The 21,419-nt window shown below is 44.9% G+C and overlaps 1 protein-coding gene across 3 annotated transcripts in view; it reads left to right on the forward strand.

Annotated features, from left to right (window-relative positions):
• The window catches only part of LOC147899845 (uncharacterized), a 360,557-nt gene that overhangs the window by 189,044 nt on the left and 150,094 nt on the right, over positions 1-21,419 (forward strand). For all 3 annotated transcript variants that reach the window (XM_087377034.1, XM_087377035.1, XM_087377033.1), the window contains exons 8-10: positions 5-175; positions 321-476; positions 14,002-14,108. In XM_087377034.1, coding sequence (XP_087233160.1) covers positions 5-175; positions 321-476; positions 14,002-14,108 — 434 coding nt within the window. The remainder of the gene's footprint in view (positions 1-4; positions 176-320; positions 477-14,001; positions 14,109-21,419) is intronic.

Genomic DNA, 21,419 nt, shown 5'->3' on the forward strand with positions numbered 1-21,419 from the left:
CCAGGTGGATGATAAGTACCAGTATTCATGTGACAATAGAGAAAATAGAGTGCATGGGTGGATCAGTTTTAGTCCCTTGGTTGGATTTTGGATTATTACTGCAAGCGATGAATTTCGCAATGGTGGAATACTAAAGCAAAATCTGACATCTCACGTTGGACCTACTTGTCTCTCTGTGAGCATCAATAGTGATTTTTTTGGAATTTGTAATCTAGTCAGCAAATTTTATGTTTTCAGAACTCTTTCCATGCTGGAAGGGGCACTGCTGTGCAAAAGATTTGGGATTCACTGATTTTCTCAATATATTTTCTTGGTTTCAGATGTTTCATAGTGCTCACTATGCAGGTGAGGCACTTTGTCCTCAATTTCGACATGGGGAAGCATGGCAAAAAGTCTTTGGGCCTGTCCTGATTTATCTCAATTCAGCTCCAGAAGGGTCCCATGTATCAAGGTTGTGGCAGGATGCAAGGCAGCAGGTCTGTGTTTTGGTTCACCACTTCATAAAGTAATTTTAAAGTCTGAACTTGGTATTGCTACAGTGACATTAAGACTATTCATTGCGCCTTTTTTCCTGCTTCTGTTCAGAAGAAGGCAGTGAGCAGGTTTTTCCTTATCTCGCTCTTCACAAAAAAATCAATTCAAAGTTTGTACATACTTAGAACGTGGAGGATATAATTTTTGGAACAGTTTTTATCTAGCGAATTTCAAAATAGTATTATGGATCCATTGTTGATTTTTCCATTCAGCCCGCTATTCTCCCATAGCCTTGTACGTATCCACACACAGCCCACAATTCTGCCCGCTCCTCTTCTCTGCCCACTACTGATCTGCCCACCACTATTCTCTGCCCGCTACTGTTCTGCCCGCCACGTACAGCTCCATTGTGCCCACAATCTCTTCCTCTGCTCCATTGTACCCGCTATCTCCTCTTCTACAACTCCATTGTGCCCACCATCTGCCCTTCCTCTTCTACATCTGCCCTTCCTCTTCTATAACTCCATTTTGTCCATCACTCTTCTCTCTCCTAGCTGCCATCTTTATGGGTTCGATTTCCACCAACTCTCTCCTTGTGGACAAATTCAAGGGGGACAGATTCCCCACATGGCAGACAAAAGTGCAACTCCTTCTCATGAAGGAGAATGTTTGGGATGCCATCGAAGATGATGAAGCACTTGAGGCATCAACGGAGCCTCAAATACGCAAGATTTGGAAGCAACACAATTTGAGGGCCATCGCAATCATCGGGCTTTGCCTAGATGATTCATTGATTCGTCATATCGACTTCAAGTCCAAGGCTAAGGAGATTTGGGCAAATGCAATTTTATAAGTTGAAAATGGAAGAGTCTGATACCTTGAGTGCACATATAGCAAAAATTCAATCTTTAGTTCAACAGCTCTCCAACTTGAAGTGCTCCCCGGATGACGAGGACAAAATGGCTTTCCTCATGACGAGTATGGAAGGGATCTCTTGCTTTGAGAATGCCCTTGAAGTACTTGGAATTGCATCAACTACCTTCGAAGATATGGTGTCTCTTCTTCTTGAAAAGGATCGCCGCAACAAAGAATCTCCATCCTACTCATCGGATACTGCACGGGCTCTTGCCTCCACTAGCAAATGGAGACCTAGGCCATCGACTCCACCAGCACGAGGAAAGACATTCAAGCTGTTCAAGTGCACATATTGCAACAAGCTCGGTCATACGGAGGACAGGTTCTACCAGAAGCTTGCTCAACAACAATCGAAGGATCATGCCAGTTGGGTGGCATCCGCCACTAGTGATGATGCAGACGAAGATGACCATCCAACACAGGATCATGCTCTTACTGTCTGTCTCCAACATCTAGAGGATAATGGAGATGATGATTTTACTTTCTAAGCATGATGTACTTGGGTACTCTGCCCTGGGGGTGTTTCCCATAAATGAATGCAATAAATCGTGTGTGTGTAGTCAATAAAGGTACTGTGCCTTGGGTAGTCCTCCTAAAATGATGTATTTCTTTTCTATTTTTGGTGTGTGGCTCCATGTTCCTCATTAGTCTCTGGAGTCAGGAGGGGATGTACTGTGGGAGTGATGTGTTTTTGGCTTTGATAGGTCTATTTGTTGTGCATTAGTCTCCTAGACCTTTGAGTTGATCATGCATCCATTCATGATGAGCCTCTGAGCCATGCTAGATGAGACTTCTATGTTATGCTCACTAGCCTCTGAGCCATGCTCACTTGCCTCTGAGATTAGTCCCTCACCTTTCCTCCATGGGGGGGTGTTAGGAAATGGAGTCAATTTGAGTGACTTTTAGTGTGTTTCTATTAAGTTCTAGAGTAGTACTATACTACTTTATATCCTAGAGTGCCACTTGTCACTATGGGACTTATCCAATTTACATTTGACACTTAAGAGTGTGTGTGTACCTATCCTATAAAGGCATTGTATTTTCTCATGTCAAATCACTCAAGCCTCAAGCCTTTCTTGATGATGTAAGTACTTTACTTTGGTTGTACATTTCTTTCTTTCTTTCATTTCCATTATGGTTGTTTAGTCTTGCTTTCACTTTCCATTCCATGTCTTGCATCTTCACTCTTTTCCCAAGCATGTGTGCAAAGCCCTAGCCAATCCTCTGGGCTTCTCTATGGTCCCAAATGCAATGCAGAATGAACTTTAATGCTTACAAGCAGTGCAAGCATCTAGGATATGTTTGAAAGGCCTTCTCCAGGTGTTGACGGGAGTCCACCGTGATGGAAGAGCCATAAAGAATAAGGAAATTGATCTGCTTTGGGAGGATCTCTAGAGTCATAAGTGACTCCGCATGGGTAGTGGGATGCCAAAGATCTCCCAATGTGCTCTCTAGGTAGGTATCCCATGCAGCTCTAAATCTGGGTTCCTCTACAATTCTTGACTATGTAATTGAAGAAGGAGAGTTTCCTATGGAAAACATGGCATCAATCCATTGCCACTCTCCTGGGTCCCATGGTAGGTGCTGAAGGGGGCATCCACCATAGAGCATCTTCAGTTGGTACCTACTTTATCAATCTCGTTAGTCTCTAGCCCTCTTCAACTACATAAAGGATTGTCTCGCCTTCCCGCTCCCAAAGGATCCCACAGGACACAAATAAATTTAATTGCCTCAAAAGGCACCCAACTAGTGAATCTATCTACATATCTTAAAGCCTGTCAAGGGGGATAGCTGTGTCGATTTCTAAGGTACCTTTGTGGGTGCACCATAATTCTTGGGTCATGATTTGCCAGTCGGGCAAAGGTAGCTCCTCTAAGACTCTCTAGGCATGCATGAGGTTGATCACCTCTCCCGTTTGGGCAATTACATGTATCTCAAAATGCCCCAGCGGGCATCCTAAGTCATCAGTAAAGTACTAATTCCACATAATGGATGGTTTATCCCTCTCATCTTGAATATGAGGGAGAACCTTATGCAAGTGATACTTTGATCCGACGCCAGGCTTTGATAACCGTTGCCTAGGGGGGAGGAGATGGGAGTCTAATATAAGCATTCGTGAAAATCCCTTTTGTACTTGGAAGCCAATGAACGCCTTTGTGAGGAGTTTAGCTCTGAATTTACTCAGTGAAGAAGTCCTTCTAAAGCTCATTGTCTAGAAGGAGTCCTTTCATGAACAACTTAACTAGCAAGGCCCTGCATTACATGTCAGGATTAACTAATGTTGTCTAGGTAAGATGGTGGTGGTCCAAGCCCCACCCTGGCCCTCGTGTTGTCTGCCATGAAATCTGGATTAGAGATAGTCCTAGTTCCATTTCTTGAGCTAACCAGTGCATAAACATGCAAAGTACTCAAATGAAAGTGGTGTACTAGGCACAAGCCAACAAAAGCTTGCTAACCACGAGGTTCTGTATACTAGGTCTAGGATAATGGAGCCCTAATAGAGTATCTTCCTCTTGACGTTCTCCAAAATCGAAGCAAATTGCTAGGTGGGGGTCACATTCACACCTACCTGGCATCCCAAATATTTGGCGACCTCTCCACATCTCGATCCATTTGCTCTAGGAAGGCACCTCAAGCTGCAAAAAAACAGGGAAAAGAAGAAGGCCTCAGCCACATTACAATGAAAGTGGGGACGGGGATGGGGACGTGAAGGAAGGGCAGAAAAGCACTAATTGGCTGAAGCACCATGCCTACAAGAGCGGGAGTAGAAGACACATGGGGCAAACTAGCTTTGGAGACAGCCATGGCAGCCCTCTCTACAGGGACAGCTCACAAAGGCACTACAGAGGTACTCACATGCCTCAACAAAATCTGCCTTGTGTTGATAGAAAAAATAGACAGTTTGGAGGCCACCAATGTGGCCCTATTGGCTGAGAAAGCGCATGTGGACAAAACACTGGCTGAGATTTGGAAACAAGGTGGGAAGGTACAATAGGAATTGAGAAAGGAGAAGGCCACCAAGAAGGAAGAATGGGAGAAGGAGAGAAAAAGAAAGAAAGAAAGAAAGTCTATTAATGTCCACTGGAGACCAAAAGGTCTATGGGAGAGCAAGAAACCCTCTAGTACATCTGCTTTAGGGAGGGCACATGGCAGCTCCCAAGGAGTGCAAAATGCAACCCCTATTATTTAGAGTACCTACATGATATTCTAGAAGAGTAAAAAGCCATACATCAGTTTAAGACTGAGAGTCTTTTGGTTTTGATTTAAACTCTCTGATTAGTGCTACGCCTTCACGGTAAACTGCCCATTTTCCATCCTTTCAGGCAGCCTTGACTTTAGCTAATTCAGTTTCCTTAATCTTGAGTTGAACTTGTGTAAGCTCCTCTGTTATCCATACTTTGGTGCCCTTCAGCTGCTTACAAGATTGTCGAAGAAGCTTGATCCGCATATCTTTTGACTTCAGTGTAAGGATTGCATGACCTCTATAGTGCAAAATAGAAGCTGTCGTCACCATCCTGCTCATCATTATTCACCCATTCATCAATGTTGGGCAGGCTTGATTTGATCTTTGTCAATATTTCACTATATGTGTCCTTCTCTTTGTACCAATCTTCTGAGAGTCCCCCTATTCTAATCTTCAGCACATTATCACATCTAGCTTCGTGTTCTTTTATCTTTGCTTGAATATCAAACTTACTTGCTTTGTTGTCCACTTCCACAATCACTTCCTTCTTAGCAGTTTTGTACTTCAGTGTGAACAAGATCTTTGACTATAGAGACCTGCTACAGGGTAGGGGGGGAATCCTTACAAGATTTTACAGCCTCATCAATTACTGCCTGCTTACCAGGCCCTTCCAGGATGTGAAGTCGGGCCTTTACTTTTGCCAGCTCCAATCGTAGCTCTCACACTACCTGTTGCAGATAAAAAATCTGATCCTGTTGCCTGAGGATGGGTCGTTTTGAGCCTTGTTGTTGGTAATTCTTGTGCATATGGAGAGGGTGTCGTGGTTGCAACTGTAGAGTACCGAGTCCTGATGGATGTTGAAGGAGTTGAGAGGGACTTGGATGAGAGGGTAGGCCAATCCATAGTTGGTTATATGATGAACCCCTTGGCTTAATCTAACCCCCGGGTTGGGTTGGGGGTTTAGCCCAACTCGGGGTTAGGGAGGACTAGGACTAGGTACTGACGGGAGGTATGGAGAGATGGAGAGGTGTTGATGGGGGGAGGTACGGAGGTTGTACGGACGACGGTACGGCTGTGGTACGGACGGGCTGTACGGTACGGACGGAGGGGGCTGTACGGACAGGAGGAGAGAGGCTGTACGGAGGTATGAATGGAGAGAAGCAGAGGCTGAATGGAGAGAGAGAGCAGAATGGGAAAATGAGAAGACTAAGCTACAAGACCAATTACACACATTGGGGACTGAGTTACAACAAATGAAGAGCAAACAAATAACATCAGATGGTGGCTGCAAAGTTATGGATGAGCTCAAAGCAGAAAATGCAGCTCTTAAGAAAGAGATGGAGGCCATGCAGACTACTATGAATGTTAACCATGCGGAGTTTGCGCAACAGCTCAACAAGGAAGTGATGCTTGAATGGACAGAAGTTGTCAAAAAGGGATCAACAGCTCCCAAAAAAGAACTCATTTCTGAGATACTAGAGGAAGAGAAGAAACGGGCCAGTAAAGCAATGAATGTTCTAGTTAGAGCTTTCATAGTGGGAGACACCCCAATGGCAGATGCTCTAGCCCTATTTGCCAAGATGGGAGTCAACCTCACATGTGAAGCAGCTTGAAGGTCAGGAAGATGGAGATACAAACTAGACCATTAGTGCTGAAACTCCGGACTGCAATTGATAGGTCCAACCTTATGAGCATGCAAGCATCCTTTAAAAGGACCAAGATCTACTTGGATGATGACCTCACCCTCCTACAGCAAGAACATAGAAGGGAAGGCATGACATGGGTCATGGCAGCAAGGGAAGGAAGGAAATGGGCTGCCTACAAGGATGACAAAGTGATTATTCGAGAAAGAGCTGATAGAGAGGATAAAGGAGAAGGGGAGAAGGAAGAGGGGGAACTATGACGGTGTCAAAGCCGGGAGGGGAGTGCACAAAACAAGCTGAGTATGGTCTATGGAACTGTAATGGTACACTTTGGTTCGACCCAGGTGGCTTCTCGAAGACATACACAGGCAAAGACATCATCTTCTACACTGAGACACATGAGAGCCGAGAGAGAGGGCTGCCCAAGGGATTCACATGCTTCCCACATGGAGGCGGGACTAGCACAATGGACCACCTACTGGGTCTATTGGCTTTTGTCTCATGGATACATGACCTCACCATACCTTCCCCCCCCCACTTGGAGCCGACCACTCATATCACCAGTCACAGGGAGAGTTCCTACCACTACCCATATCCAGATCCTCTTTGACCGTGCCCTTGATTCATTGTATGTGTGTCACTTTGCCAGAGAGCTTCCGGCCTTATTAGAGGGTGATTTAGACGTCGTCCACGCCTCATCCACCCTTGTCACAGTGATACAAGATGCTGTCACCAGATCCTTTCCTACAACCTGATCTTCACGGGTACGAGATGGGAAGATGCCTCAAAACCCTTGGCTTGATGATGAGTGTAGAGAGATGCGAGCCCACCTCACACGGGAGCGAGCCTTGGGTCACTTGATGTCACATGATGCGCACAGGATCTTTCAACGGTTGACGCGCGGCAAGAGATGAGCCTTCCTCACACACAGGATGGATGAGATCATCAGACCATTTCACAGGGGAGATGCGACCACTGGGTGGGGATTCCTTTCAAAGGGGAAGCCACCCATCCCCATCACTGTTCCGGGCGTGTGGCACACTTATGCATGGTCCCTATATGATGTCCTGAGGCAGACACCGCCAGACATGTCCTCTATGCCTAGGCCCACTACTTGTCATCTATTCACTACGCAGAATGTGTGGCCTGCACTTCGCCGGCTCCACAACAAAAAAGCACAGGATCACGAAGGCCTTCGGACAGAGCACTTCGCACATGGGCAGGAGGTCCTAGCACCAATCCTTGCACATATGTTTAACCTTGCAGTTTCTCACGGCTTCCCACCAGCATGGAGCACCACCACTATCGTACCGATACACAAAGCAGGAGACCTCATGGGCATTGGGAACTATCGCACCCTCATGATTGCCCACACATTGGTCAAGATCTATGGATCGGTACTAGAGAGAGAGATTAGTTGTGATACAGAGGCACGGGGGCAGCGAGCACTAGAGCAAGCAGGATTCAGGAGGCAGCACTCTACTCTAGACCACATTTTCGCCTTGAGGGGTATCATTGAGGAGGCGAGGTTCAGGCATCAGAGAGGCTACACAGCTTCATAGACTTTCGAAATGCCTTCGACACTGTTCCACAATCCCGCATGATCAGGAGACTATAGACATGCTGATTTGGGGTGTGATGAGCTTATATGAGTCAATCAGAGGTAGGGTCCGTGCTCCAGGCAGTCTATTGGATTGGGTCGAGAGCACCATTGGGGTGAAGCAGGGCTGCCCTCTCTCACCAATTCTCTTTGGACTCTACATTGATGAAATCACATCTTTCATAGATCGCCTAGGTGGCGAGGGTTCATTACTAGGTGATCTCCTCATACGGATATTGTTATATGCTGATGATGTAGTCCTTATATCCTCTTCGGCGGATGGGCTGCAGAGAGATCTTGAGGCATTACAGGTGTTTGGCACAGAGAGAGATCGGACGGCCAACCTTGGGAAACTAAGGACATGAGATAGTACAGGCAGAGTTGGCCATGACACGTCTCCAGGTTGATGCCATCTTTCAGACAATGACTTTCATCCACAAAGTCTGGGACTTACCCTAGTGGAGACTTCCGAGGTTGGCCCTAGAGTCATTCAGATGACTCACAGAGAGCGGGGCAGACACATGGTATGCACACATATCTACATGGCTTGCCAGACACAGTATCCAGATGGACATGCTTCGCCCCTTTCAGTATAGCATGGATACATCTCCTGAGTCGATCGCGCGAGATGAGATCAACCATATCATACAGTTAGACCTCCTCCAGCTTCACACATCTCGGACTTGGGGGGAGGGCCAAGAGCTCCCCACCAAGACCCAGTTTTATCGCGACTACTTCCTGAGAGTATCAGAGGAGGGATTCATCATCAAACCCCAGTATCTTGAGGATAGAGGAGTCTCCCATGCACTAAGGATTGCCATTGGTCAGATGCGGGTTTCGTCCCATCAGCGGAGGATCGAGGCAGGGAGAGTAGCGGGTACACCCAGAGAGCAGCGGGTCCGCACGCTATGTACGCTGGAGGCGGTTGAGACAGAGGAGCATTTTCTTTGTGTTTGCTCAACCTACTACGAGATTCGAGGACGGTACCACTGTCTCTACCTAGAGGGGAGTGGATTCGGTCCTTTGTCACAACTGATCCATTTCCATGACCAAGTCTGTATCGGGCTTTATCTAAGGGAGATGCGGCGACACAGGAAGATGCTTCTGCGACAGATTAGAGAGCAGCAGGGGATGGTCAGACCACTACAGGACATAGAGGGTGACCAGGCACAGCGATTGTCACCACAATGTAAATATCCTAAGTCAAAGTACAGTTGACTATTTATTTGATCATAATTAAAGAGTTTTCCATCTAGGTTAATTATGGTCAAAAGAGTTCTTCTATTCGTCAAAGAATTGACTACGGTCAAAGGTACTTGACTTCGGTCAAGTAAACTTGATTTCGGTCAGGAAGATTTGGTGTATGCCAAGAAGGTTAAGTGCGGTTAACCAAGATGTGCCAACTTTGGTTGGAGAGTTGTGCTAACTTCGGTTGGAGAGACTTGACTATAATTAAGGTGCCTTGACCCTTGGTCAAAGCCCCTTAATTATGATCAAGATTGTTGCCTTCGATCAACCAGAGAATAAACATATTTATATATTTGTTATGTGTGCACATGTGTTCAGTGGGGACGCCCACATTGACTAGAATTAGTCAAGAATGTACTATTAATTTGAAAGATTTTATTAAGCTTAACATCTTTATTTTAGAAAATTATTATACGAAACTTGGGGAACTATCTTTCTACAAACTAAAGGCATCCCCATGGGTTATTCTTGCTCACCTCTATGGTGCAACTTATACCTAGCATGGTTTGAGCTGCAATTTATCATTAAATTGTCCAAACTTAGAGAAGTGGGAATGCTCAAAGCATTTTATTTATCTCCTCGTTTCATGGATGATCTAATTTTTATTAATAATGACTTTGTGGTAAATTGTCTCTCCCATAAGAGATCCATTAACCTAACTGACCCACTGAGTATATAACACTGGTTAGTTAACTCGGGTCAGAGGTCTAGTTAGTTGGCCTAACCAGATTGTCTAACTGGCTCAGTTAACCAATTCGCTTAAGTTAGTGGCCAAGTTACAGACTAACTAGTCTGTCAGTGTAACGAGACCAGAACAGGACTGATCTGGTTAGTGTAACTAGTAGTTACGCATTCGTATGCATAGATGAAAAATCTCAGAAGGGATCCAAATTTGTTTCAAGCAGAAACTATGCCTAATGCAGCTTATGATGTGCCAATGCCAAAGGCACACTCTCGTGTACAGCCCAAGAGAGAGGGATCTCATCGTGGACGGTCTCATAGCAGGAAGAGATCGAGGCATCATCACCGATCTCCAAGCCCTTCACCGTCTACCTCGAGCTCAACTTCTGTATCTTCTTCTTCATCAGATAAATCATCCAGGAAAAGAAGGAAACACAAGAAGTCTAGGAAGAGCAAGTCTTCCAAGACCAAGTAATTCAAAGATGGAGGTAAATCTGTCAAGTTTATGACCTATCATGGACAATATGGTCATACAAACAAAGCACTGCAGTTCATTAGGTAGTTTGATGCTGCAATTGGTACATAAAAATTTTCAGAATCCTCCAAGTTGAGAATGGTCAGTTACTTGACAGCGATAGCTAGTGCATGGTGGGGTGCACAGACCACAGATGGGTCAGCCCCAAAGAGGTGGAAGGGCTTCAAGAAAGCCTTCTACCAGCAGTTCATGCCTAATCAGTTTAGAGATCATGTTTTTCAAGATTGGGATAGTTTGCATATGGATGCAAGAGATACAGTGGATGTGTACAACCAAAAGTTTTGGGATGCTTATTTGCAGGTTGCACCTTTCAAAAAGATCTCCAAAAGAACCCAAATGAGAAAGTACAGAGCAGGTCTCAGTCCAAAAATTCAGGCAGTGGTGAATGATTTGGGGGCAAAGAACATTCAGGAAATTATGCATTCAGCTTCAGTAGCTAGTCTTGTGTCGTTTCAAGATCCAGCCACAGTGCTATCCTTGCATGCAAGAGGTACTGAAAGGAAGAAACCTGATTTTTCAAAATCAGAGAAGAAAGAGTATCCCAAGGTTGAAAAGAGAGGGTTTCAGCCTCAGAAGCCGAGGGGTACTCAGCTTTCAAAGTCATATAAAAGCAAATCCCCATTCACTCCTGAACAAATAGCTGAATTCCACAGAGATGGAAAATGCTTTAGATGTGGGAAAGAGGGGCATATGGCTGGCTAGTGCCCTGAGCAGCCTTCGGGTTCGAAGGAGCAGAAAAGTACCACTGAGACCAATGGTGGGAGCAGTCCCAGATGTTTTGGGTAGTATCTCAGACCCAAAGGAAAAAGAGCTTTTGCTATCATGGGGACAGGCAAGAGATCAGCAAGCATTAATCCTATTTGATCCAGGGTCTACAGACAATTTTATATCCGAAGATTTGTCCTTGAGGTTAGGGATTAAAATTGAAGAGCTAGGCAGAGCTCTTGATGCTGATCAAATGTTCCAGGGGAATCTAGTGCAAGTTACTCCTTTGATTGAAAAGCTTCGTGTCCATGTGCAGAGTTATGTAGATCAGAAGGATTTCTTAATTTCTCCTCTCAAGCAGCATGATGTTGTACTTGGTACACCGTGGTTCCATCGAAAGGAAGTAAAGATAGAATACCTTGACAGAGTGCTGAGTTTTATAAGTAGGGGGAAAAACCAGCGTTTAGTTGCCCTTTTAAAGGGAAAACTATCCCCATTGTATTTGATGTTACATGTGGTAAAGCAATAAAGTCTGCAATTTCCGTGTCGATGGTTTTTGTAATAGAAAAAGATAATGATATGCATGCTGAAATGAATGATGCAGACAAAGATAAATTTCAGTTTCTTGTAAACTTTAAAGATTGTTTTTCAGATGCTTTGCCAGAGGAATTGCCCTTAGAGAGACCAAAAGATCATCAGATAGAGTTAATGCCTGGTAGTGAGCCACCAAATAGACCACCTTATAGAGTCAGTGCAACTTAGAGAGAGGAGATTGTGGCTCAGGTGCAGGACTTGCTGTCCAAAGGGTTGGTTCAGCCCAGTTCATCTCTCTTTTGCTCACCAGTACTTCTAGTACAAAAGAAAGATGGTTCTTTTCGAATGTGCATTGATTACCGTGCATTAAATAAGATGACCATAAAAAATAGACATTCCTCGTCAGTTGGTCGCCAAAAACTTGTTTTGGAGTAGTCCATCAGCTGTTTTTTGACCTTTTGAGGTCCGTTTTTGACGTTTTTTGACATTTTGGCATTGCCCAAACATAAACGACCCTGTCTTGCACCATTTCGGGAGGGAAATTTTTTTGTGTTTTGTCCGTAAGGACGTCAAGACGTCCCTCTGCAGGCAAATGCGCGACAGTGCTAGGAGTTCGTACAACTTGTCAGAAGGCGGATTCCGAGCAGTTTTAGGCTACATTTTGGCATTTTTTGCTCAGATTTGGACTCCTGTGACCTCCACTAGTGATTTGAGCTTCCCGAGCTTACCCACAAGTCATTTCGACTGTATTGACACTCCGGTACATTGACTTGAGGCTTCCGACAGCGGGAAACACTGTTTTCACACCTCGTCATCTCCTACAGTACCTTTTCGCTCATTTTTTTGAGTACTTTCGCTTATTTTTTTAAGCCTCTTCTGCGCATTCGGGGACTTTCTCACCGGCACCTTGAGAGTTGTCATGTGATTGCCCTTGGTGGCTACTTCCATGGTCTTCATCGACACATCTTCCAAGGCATCCTCGACATGAGCATCTTCGACACATCATCGACGAGCAGGATGCACACACTTTTGTGCGGCAGCTACTTAGGGCACATGGGTTCTCTGCCCTTGCTATGCATAAAATGAATGAAATATATCTTTACTACTTTCTTGTTTGAGTCAAGGGTACTCTACCCTAGGTTGTCCCCCAAAATGAATGCAAATAAATCATGTGTTTTGAGTCAAAGGTTCTCTGCTATGGATAGTCCTCCTAAAAAGATGCATTTTCCTATTTTGTTTTGGTGTGTGGCTCCATGTCTCTGATTAGCTCCTGGAGCCAGGAGGGGATGTACTGTGGGAGCCATGTATTGGCTTTGATAGGTCTCGTTATCAGGCCTGGCCGAGTTCCAAGATGTTGGTGTATTCCTAGACCTATGAGCTGGTCATGTAGCCATGCTGTAACGTGAGCCTCTGAGCATGTTGAGTCTCAAGCCATGAGAGTGCTTGGATCAACCTCTGAACACGCTCAGACTTTAGTCTGAGTTACATAGGGTACATAATTTGATGACTGTCATTGTCATGTTCTGTTCTTGGTTCCATTCCAATGTCTCTCACCTTAGACCGTCACGGTCGTGTTCTGTCCTTGGTTCAATTCCAGTAGTCTCTCACCTTGCCTTCATGGGGGGATGTTAGAATATGAAGCCAAGTTGAGTTAGTTTGTTGTGTTCTAGTGTGAGTTCTAGTCTAGTGTGTTCTATGGATGCCACGTGTCATATTGGGAGTGGTCATATGTGTGTGTATGCTCTTATATAAGAGTTGTACTTGTCTAGTGTCAAATCAATCAAGTATCAAGCTACAAGCTCTTTGGTCTACATGTGAGTACTCTCATTTTTGTTCATTGCTCTAGTCATTTCATTTCCATTTCATTATGTCTCCTTTTGAGTATCACTTCCTCTCTCCCTAGCCTACCATCTCTCTCTCTCCCTCTTTCCACCATGTTCTTTCATATTCATAAGGCATTTTGCTGATATCGCAGCTCCACTACATGACCTTACTAAGAAAAATGCAGCCTTCACATGGGGAATGTCACAGAAGAAAGCATTCAATACACCCAAGGAGAAGTTGACTACAGAGCCTATTCTTGTAGTCCCGGATCTTTATCAACCTTTTAATGTTGATTGCGATGCCTATGGAGAGTGTGTTGGGGCTGCATTACATCAAAATGGACATGTAGTAGCATACGAAAGCCGAAGATTGCGTGATGTTGAGAGATATTTGGGAATCTATGAAAAAGAATTGTTGGTTGTAGTTCATGTTGTGAACACATGGAAGCATTATCTTTTGGGTGCAGATTTTACTGTTAAAATAGATCATTGATAAGGAGTTCTCATATAAAGCTTCATGTGAAATGAACTCATTTTCTCTATAAGTATGACGTTGTGACTTGTGATTGCTGTTTTCACTCGAATGCTGATCATGACCTTTCTCTTTTTGTAATCTATAAGATAAATCTAATATCATTTCCCATGTGGTGGTTATCTAGATGCTTGCTGAGGTGAAATCTTGGCCTTACAGTTGGCCATGTTCTCCAGACTTTCCAAAGGCCAATGAAAGGGGAAAGGTCACTGGAAGACTTCTTGTGAAAGACAAGTGAGTTATTCAAGTGCAACTTTTTATTATAAACGTGCAGCGTTCATGACTTAGGGCTATTTATATACAAACGATTAAAATCCTGTTGTTCACATTTATGTATATTGTCATTTTGATTCAATTTCTAAGTTTTTTTAATTTTGCAATGGCTTTCAAAACTTTGGTCATAATAAATGGTATGTGTTGGGAGAAGGATCTATTGCAGAATTATCCTAAAAATCTGAAGAATATAAGAAAATTTGCAGTAATTTATCCATCGAGGATTGTAAGCAATAGTGCATTTGATCGTTTCAATTTTCTTGGCTTTTGCATTTCTTGATGCACTGGATTTCTTTATATCTTGTGCTTATGTTTTCCTGTTTATATAGCACCCCTATTGCTTTATCCATGTTTTTTGGCTGTTTGTATTTCTGTAACATCAATACATTCAAAGGCTGTAATGCTTGTCAGCTGTTGCAAGAAAAAGTAACCATTTACCAATATTACTAAATACAAATCTATTTTAGGATGTAGCAGTGTGACTGTTTCATGATTTTCCCATTTAGTACTTGATTCATGCTGCCCAAATTTTGAAGCAAAATCCAACTTATTACCCTCGCAAAAAATGACCTCTTTTGACATTATCAATCACTTCACTCTATCGGAAACCATCAAGACATGGTTGATGACCTTTGTTAGATTTCATGGTCATTGAACTGTTTTGTGAATGATTTATTATAACATCTGCTGAACTGAACAAGGCATGTCAAAGCAGAAAAGATGTGTGTACCTTGCTAAACTGAACAAGAGATGTCAAAATGGCTCTAATTTTCATCAGAAGCTGCTTGCTCCCCCTCCCTGTTTGCTCCCCCTCCCTGCCTGCTGCCCCCTCCCTCCTGCTGCCTCTCCCCACCCACTTGCTGCCTCTCCCTGCCCTCCTTGCTGCCTCTCCTTCTCTGCCCTGCTCTCTCCCCCTGCTGCCAGCCCCTTCGCTGTGTTTTGGGCCCTCTTCCTGCTCTCTCCTCAGCTCTTTTGCCGATAGTGCCATGCTTGGTTTAGAGGAACAATTTCTCTCCTCTGGCTGAGTTTGGACAGTAGAGTTTCTGTGCTCTACCTTTGGTGAAACAGTTCTTGGTTTTCCTATCCACAAAGCATTATCTTCCACAGGTGTGGGGTTTCTTCTGCATGTGGATTTCCCTTCTCGTTTTTACCCTAGGTGATCCTCTACACAGGAGGGAGGTGTTTCCACACCAGAGCGGGTAAGGTTTTCCCACCTATTTCCTCCCACCAATGAGGATTATTAGCTGGAATATTAAGGGCCTTGGTGGCATATCTCATCAGTGCGAAAGGCAATTAATTCGTAACCAGTTTCATCCAAATGATTGGGGGACTTACTGACATTCTTTTTGCCTGGGAGCAAGCTGGGATGTTAAAAATTGTGCAAAGTTAGGTAAATTTCTTTTGGTCATAGTTATTGGTCTCCTAATTTGGGCAGTAGGGAAGGAACTTGTATTCCATTATCTTCCACAGGTGTGGGGTTTCTTCTTCATGTGGATTTCCCTTCTCGTTTTTACCCTAGGTGATCCTCTACACAGGAGGGAGGTGTTTCCACACTAGAGCGGGTAAGGTTTTCCCACCTATTTCCTCCCACCAATGAGGATTATTAGCTGGAATATTAAGGGCCTTGGTGGCATATGTCATCAGTGCGAAAGACAATTAATTCGTAACCAGTTTCATCCAAGTGATTGGGGGACTTACTGACATTCTTTTTGCCTGGGAGCAAGCTGGGATGTTAAAAATTGTGCAAAGTTAGGTAAATTTCTTTTGGTCATAGTTATTAGTCTCCTAATTTGGGCAGTAGGGAAGGAACTTGTATTCCAGTTTCAGATTTCTTTCTTCCCCTTGTGTCAGACTTGGTACCATTATACCTCTAGAGCTTAGTGGATCTTGCTTCTGACTGGGGGATGTAAGGATGCCCTTTTCCATGTGGCCTACGTCCCAGTATCTCTCCTTACCTCCTTCCTATGAGCCGAATCCCAGGTATATCTTGTCACATTGGGTAGTCCTCTCTCCAGCTCTCTCGTGTCTCGGTGTAGAAAATGACATCTCTATTTGTCTAGGTCTCTGAGAAACCCCCTGGGTCAGATCAGAAGGTGCCATTACAGCCATACTCAATCTGTCAAGTGTCTTTGTCTCATAGGTTCGACATCGTCATGTGCTGTCCACCTCTCTCTCTCTCCCTTTTTTGCCTTCTCTCATATGATTACCTTGCCATCTTTGTATGCAGCCTATTTCTCCTCCTGCCTCGTTGCGATCACTCGTACCATCCGCTCTCTACGATGCTCTTGCAGCAACAGTGTGAGGTCATCATCCAGATATGTCTTGGGTCCCCTTCAGGGCTGCCCTCATACTCATGAAGGTGGATCTATGTGCTACAGTCCGGAATTTCATCACCATAGGTCTGGTTGGTGCGTTAGCCTTGCCCACTCTCCAGGCTGCCTCAAACATACATTTAATGATCAATGCTTTAGCATTTGCCATTGCAATATCTTCTACTTTTAGGGCTCTAACGATGACATTTAATGCTAGCCTTGCCCACTCTCCAGGCTGCCTCAAACATACATTTAATGATCAATGCTTTAGCATTTGCCATTGCAATATCTTCTACTTTTAGGGCTCTAACGATGACATTTAATGCTTTGTTGTTCTTTTTGGGGCTGTTATGCCTTTCGTGACTACCTCTTTCCACTGCTTCATTTCTGCCTTCTCTATGTTTATTTGTCGGGAGAACTCATCATGTTTCCCTTATATCGTGACCAGTGGAGCCATCTCTTTCTGGAGTTTATCATTCTCCATTTTTAGAGTGTTCAAGTGCTCGTTAAATTGTGGCTGAGTTTCTCTCTCCATCTTCAAGTTGTCTGCGAGCTTTTAGTATCTCATTTTCTTCTTTGAGCTTGTTGACCTGAGTTTCCAGCTCCTTTATCATTGATGCATGATGGCTTGCTTGACATCCACCATTCAGGTCATCTCTTATCACATCTGAATCCCCATTTGTATTTGCATCTCTGTTTTCCATTTGTCAATTTCCCCTTCCATAGAGGCACGCAGTCCCCGCATGATTGCATCAATATCCATATCTTTTCTTTTGCCCATTTTTTCCTGCAAGTTCTCAATATCTAGATCCGGTATTTTAGAGACCTCCTTCATCGTGTTCAAGCTGGCCTGCCGCACAAGGGAATCTCTGTGTCTCCACATCTCAATTAGGTAGAGCCCAATGCAAACCTGGTCGGGGAAATGTATCAGCCGTGTTAGTGGTCCAAAGCCAAGCCCCTCCTGAAAGAGAGAGTGGTATCGCCCTCGGATCTCATAGTATGCCGGATAGACACATAGAAAATGCTCCTCTGTCTCGAGCTCCCCCATCCTACATAGTCTACAAACTCGCTGCTCTCTAGGTATGCCGGCCGCTCTCCTTGCCTCAATTCTCAACTGGTGGGACGAGACTCGTATGTGTCCGATAGCAATCCACAAGGCGTATGAGACTCTCCTATCCTCGAGGTATTGGGGCCTGCACTGTGCCTTTACCCCGGTTATGTACAATACTCAAACACATATATAAATGAATGAAAAAGAAGATTAGGATGCCAGAGTACTCGAAAGTTTGCAACAATGCGACTGATCACAAGTTTCCTTTAAATACAAAAGTTGTTTTGGCATCGCAGCTAGCATAGTATTATTAGAGCAAGTTTCCTTAAAGCAAATCTATTCTAGGTTTGCAACCAACATGGTGGTCGGTTGCACATGGTAAGTCATCTAGGATCGGCTGCCCCCGATTACCACCAGCACTATGGTTTAGTTCTGTTAGAATTTGTGGTCACTATCCTAGTGAATTTTACTAAAACAAGTATAGTGGTTGTACACAACGCTAACTATAAATACATTTTTCATTTTCTATCTAATAAGTGGAATATATTTTCCTTGTGTAATCTCATCATGTGGAATGAGCTCCGGTGGTGTGCTCATGCTGTATTGAAAGGGGGGGAGCCTATCCATCTAGATACCATGGCTATCAAACCATGTGGACACCTGCGCATACCATGCTGTATCAAACCTCTCTCTGCCAGTCGTGTTGGGATGACTCCTCCAGTGCCAGTCTCGGTAATCTCCAGTGAGGTAGGGCCCAAACTCTGTGGAGAAAAGTCATGATTTGGAAGAGGGCCTCCGCCTGGAGAGGTGTCATGGCAAACTCTGCTGTATGATCTGATGGGGAACTGAAGGCTTACTCCAAATCATTCTAGATCCCATGATTACCTTCAGTCGAGAGAAAGAAAGAAAGAAAGAAAGTGTATTATTGTCCACTAAAGACCAAAATGGGCCCATGGGACATCAAGAACTCTGCATACAAGATAGCACAAAATCAACGTGCCACAAAGAAGAGGCATCGTTGAATATCATCTAAGTGCTACGCAATACAATGCAAGTGAAAGTACATAATGTCAAATCTGAGCCTAAATACAAAGTAAACTAGATGCAAGGAAACCGCCCCTGGGTGCAAAATGGGGGGATGAGTACAATATGCCAATGCAAAGATACAAGTCCAGGTGTCACGGAGTCTGAGAACCAAAATAATATTGGAAATCCTGTCCATCGACTCTGCCTCCTGCTATGAGAGTACAAATCTAAGCAAAGGTGAGGTGAGCGGCTGGTGGGGCGAGATCTCCATGAGTAAGTCTCCTCCGAAAAGCTGCCATCATCCTGGATCGTCTGGAGATGAAGCGGCGAGTACGTCCCCTATGTAACAAGATCCTGTGGCGTCTACAAACCATCTCATATGTACATCCACAGGGTGGAGGCATGTGTCCTGTGTGAGCTCTAACCTCCTCGTGCTCCTCCTGGTCTCTGTCCTCTGGTATAGCGTGTGCCTGAGCTCTATCAAGCTGGGCTCTATCACGCTCCGGTCTGTGCTGATGGTCTCTGAGGTAGTCTCGTCGAGAGAGAGAGAAAGAAAGAAAGAAAGAAAGAAAGTTTATTAAAGTCTTCGGAAGACCGATGGGTCTCTGAGACTGCGAAAAAACCTGAATACAATGAGCTGTGGTAGTGGAGCTACTAAACAAGCGTCCACACCAATGCAGAATGCAATAAAATGCAAAATGGCAGTACTAAGTCCTAAGTACAGCATAGTCATATCCCGACCATATATATATATATATATCAATCTCAGCATCATCGTCGGCATCACCATCATAACCACCATCATCATCATCGTCAGCAACAGGAGAAAATCAGGATGGATGAGGCTGTGGAAGTGGAGGCATGAGGTCAGCAATAGAGCGTTGTCGCCCCCTCAAGGGTGCAGTCCTAGTACGTCTCCTAGGAGAAAGAAAGAAAGAAAGAAAGAAATTTTATTAAAGGTCCACGGAAGGCCATACATGGCCTATGGGACACAAAATCATCCAAAAGGAAAATACATCATCAACGATGCGCCAACTAGGTGGCCTCATCGTAATACCGCTAAGATGCCAAAAATGGCTACAAAAATCCTAGATACAAAATGAAATGAAATAGAGTACCAAAATTGCCTAGATACAAAATGTAAGATATGAAATATGAGGAACATCGTCTTCCCTAAGGGGTCTGTGATCCAAAGAAATGATGGAAGTCATGGCCATCGACCATGCCTCCTGCCATGAGTGTGAAGATCTGGGCAAGTGTCAAATGGGCTGCTGGCGGTGCCAAGTCTCCATGGAGCAATCTCCTCCGAAAATCTCCGAAGAGAGAGAGAAAGAAAGAAAGAAAGAAAGTGTATTATTGTCCACTAGAGGCCAAAATGGGCCCATGGGACATCAAGAACTCTGCATACAAGATAGCACAAAATCAACGTGCCCCAAAGAAGAGGCATCGTCGAATATCATCTAAGTGCTACGCACTATAATGCAAGTGAAAGTACATAATGTCAAATCTGAGCCTAAATACAGAGTAAACTAGATGCAAGGAAACCGCCCCCGGGTGCAAAATGGGGGGGATGAGCACAATATGCCAATGCAAAGATACAAGTCCAGGTGTCACGGAGTCTGAGAACCAAAATAATACTGGAAATCCTGTCCATCGACTCTGCCTCCTGCTATGAGAGTACAAATCTGGGCAAAGGTGAGGTGAGCGGCTGGTGGGGCGAGATCTCCATGAGTGAGTCTCCTCCGAAATGCTGCCATCATCCTGGATCGTCTGGAGATGAAGCGGCGAGTACGTCCCCTATGTAACAAGATCCTGCGGCGTCTACAAACCATCTCATATGTACATCCACATGGTGGAGGCATGTGTCCTGTGTGGGCTCTGCCGTCCTCGTGCTCCTCCTGGTCTCTGTCCTCTGGTATGGCGTGTGCCTGAGCTCTATGAGGCTGGGCTCTATCACGCTCCGGTCTGTGCTCTCTGAGGTAGTCTCGCCGAAGCATAGTGGCCTCCCTGACATAAAGGGCTAGGCAATGCTGATCCTCGTAGTCCATCACTCGTGAGAGAGGTCCAAAGCCATCCGTGAAGAGACAGTGGAATCTACCTCTGATCTCATAATATAGCGGGCATCTGCAAATGAAGTGCTCCTCTGACTCCACCTCTCCCATGGTGCAACAAGGGCAGATCCTGGTCTCTCGGCCTGGTCGCCGTCCATCCTCCATGCGTCGCTACCAGCCTCTATCTCGAGCTGATGCGAAGAGACTCTAAGCTGGCCGAGGGCAATCCTCAGTGAGTGGGACATGTGGGTACCTGTATAGCCTGGTGGGATGACAAATCCATCCTCTGAGATCCGAAGGAAGTGGTCACGATATGTGGCCATCTTCACCGGAAGCTGCGTGGGATAAATACGTATGAAGCTGCAGCAAGTCTGCTCTCGTGACCTGGCTAAGCTCGTGGCGAGTCAACTCGAGATGAGGGGCATCTATGCTGTATCGGAACGGAGGCAGTCTATCCATGTCTAGTCCAAGGGATGTGAGCCATCTAGTGAGTCTGAAGTACCAGCAGTATCGGGTCCCTGATCGTGCCAACTCCATAGAAGATGCAAGTGCTAACCATGGCAACCGAGCTCTGCCTGCTGCTGAGTCTCCAAACTCCCTGACCCTATGCAGATACATGACCGACTGAAACGCTGCATCCAATGCAAGGGGAGTAGCTCCAAACTCTGCTAGTATGATCTCGTGCGGAACTGTAGCCTTGGCCCTAATGAGCCGAGAGAACATGATGATCTGTAACCTCTCTACTCGTCTCCAATCTGCAGCGCCGAGGTCTCCTGCCCAGAAAGGAGCTGCATACATCGCAGCTGGTCTCACCAATGTATCAAAAAGCAAG

The sequence above is a fragment of the Dipteris shenzhenensis genome, chromosome 7 (assembly GCF_047967505.1).
Source record: "Dipteris shenzhenensis isolate YYH24624 ecotype China chromosome 7, Dip_SZ_1.0, whole genome shotgun sequence".
Lineage (NCBI taxonomy): Eukaryota > Viridiplantae > Streptophyta > Polypodiopsida > Gleicheniales > Dipteridaceae > Dipteris > Dipteris shenzhenensis.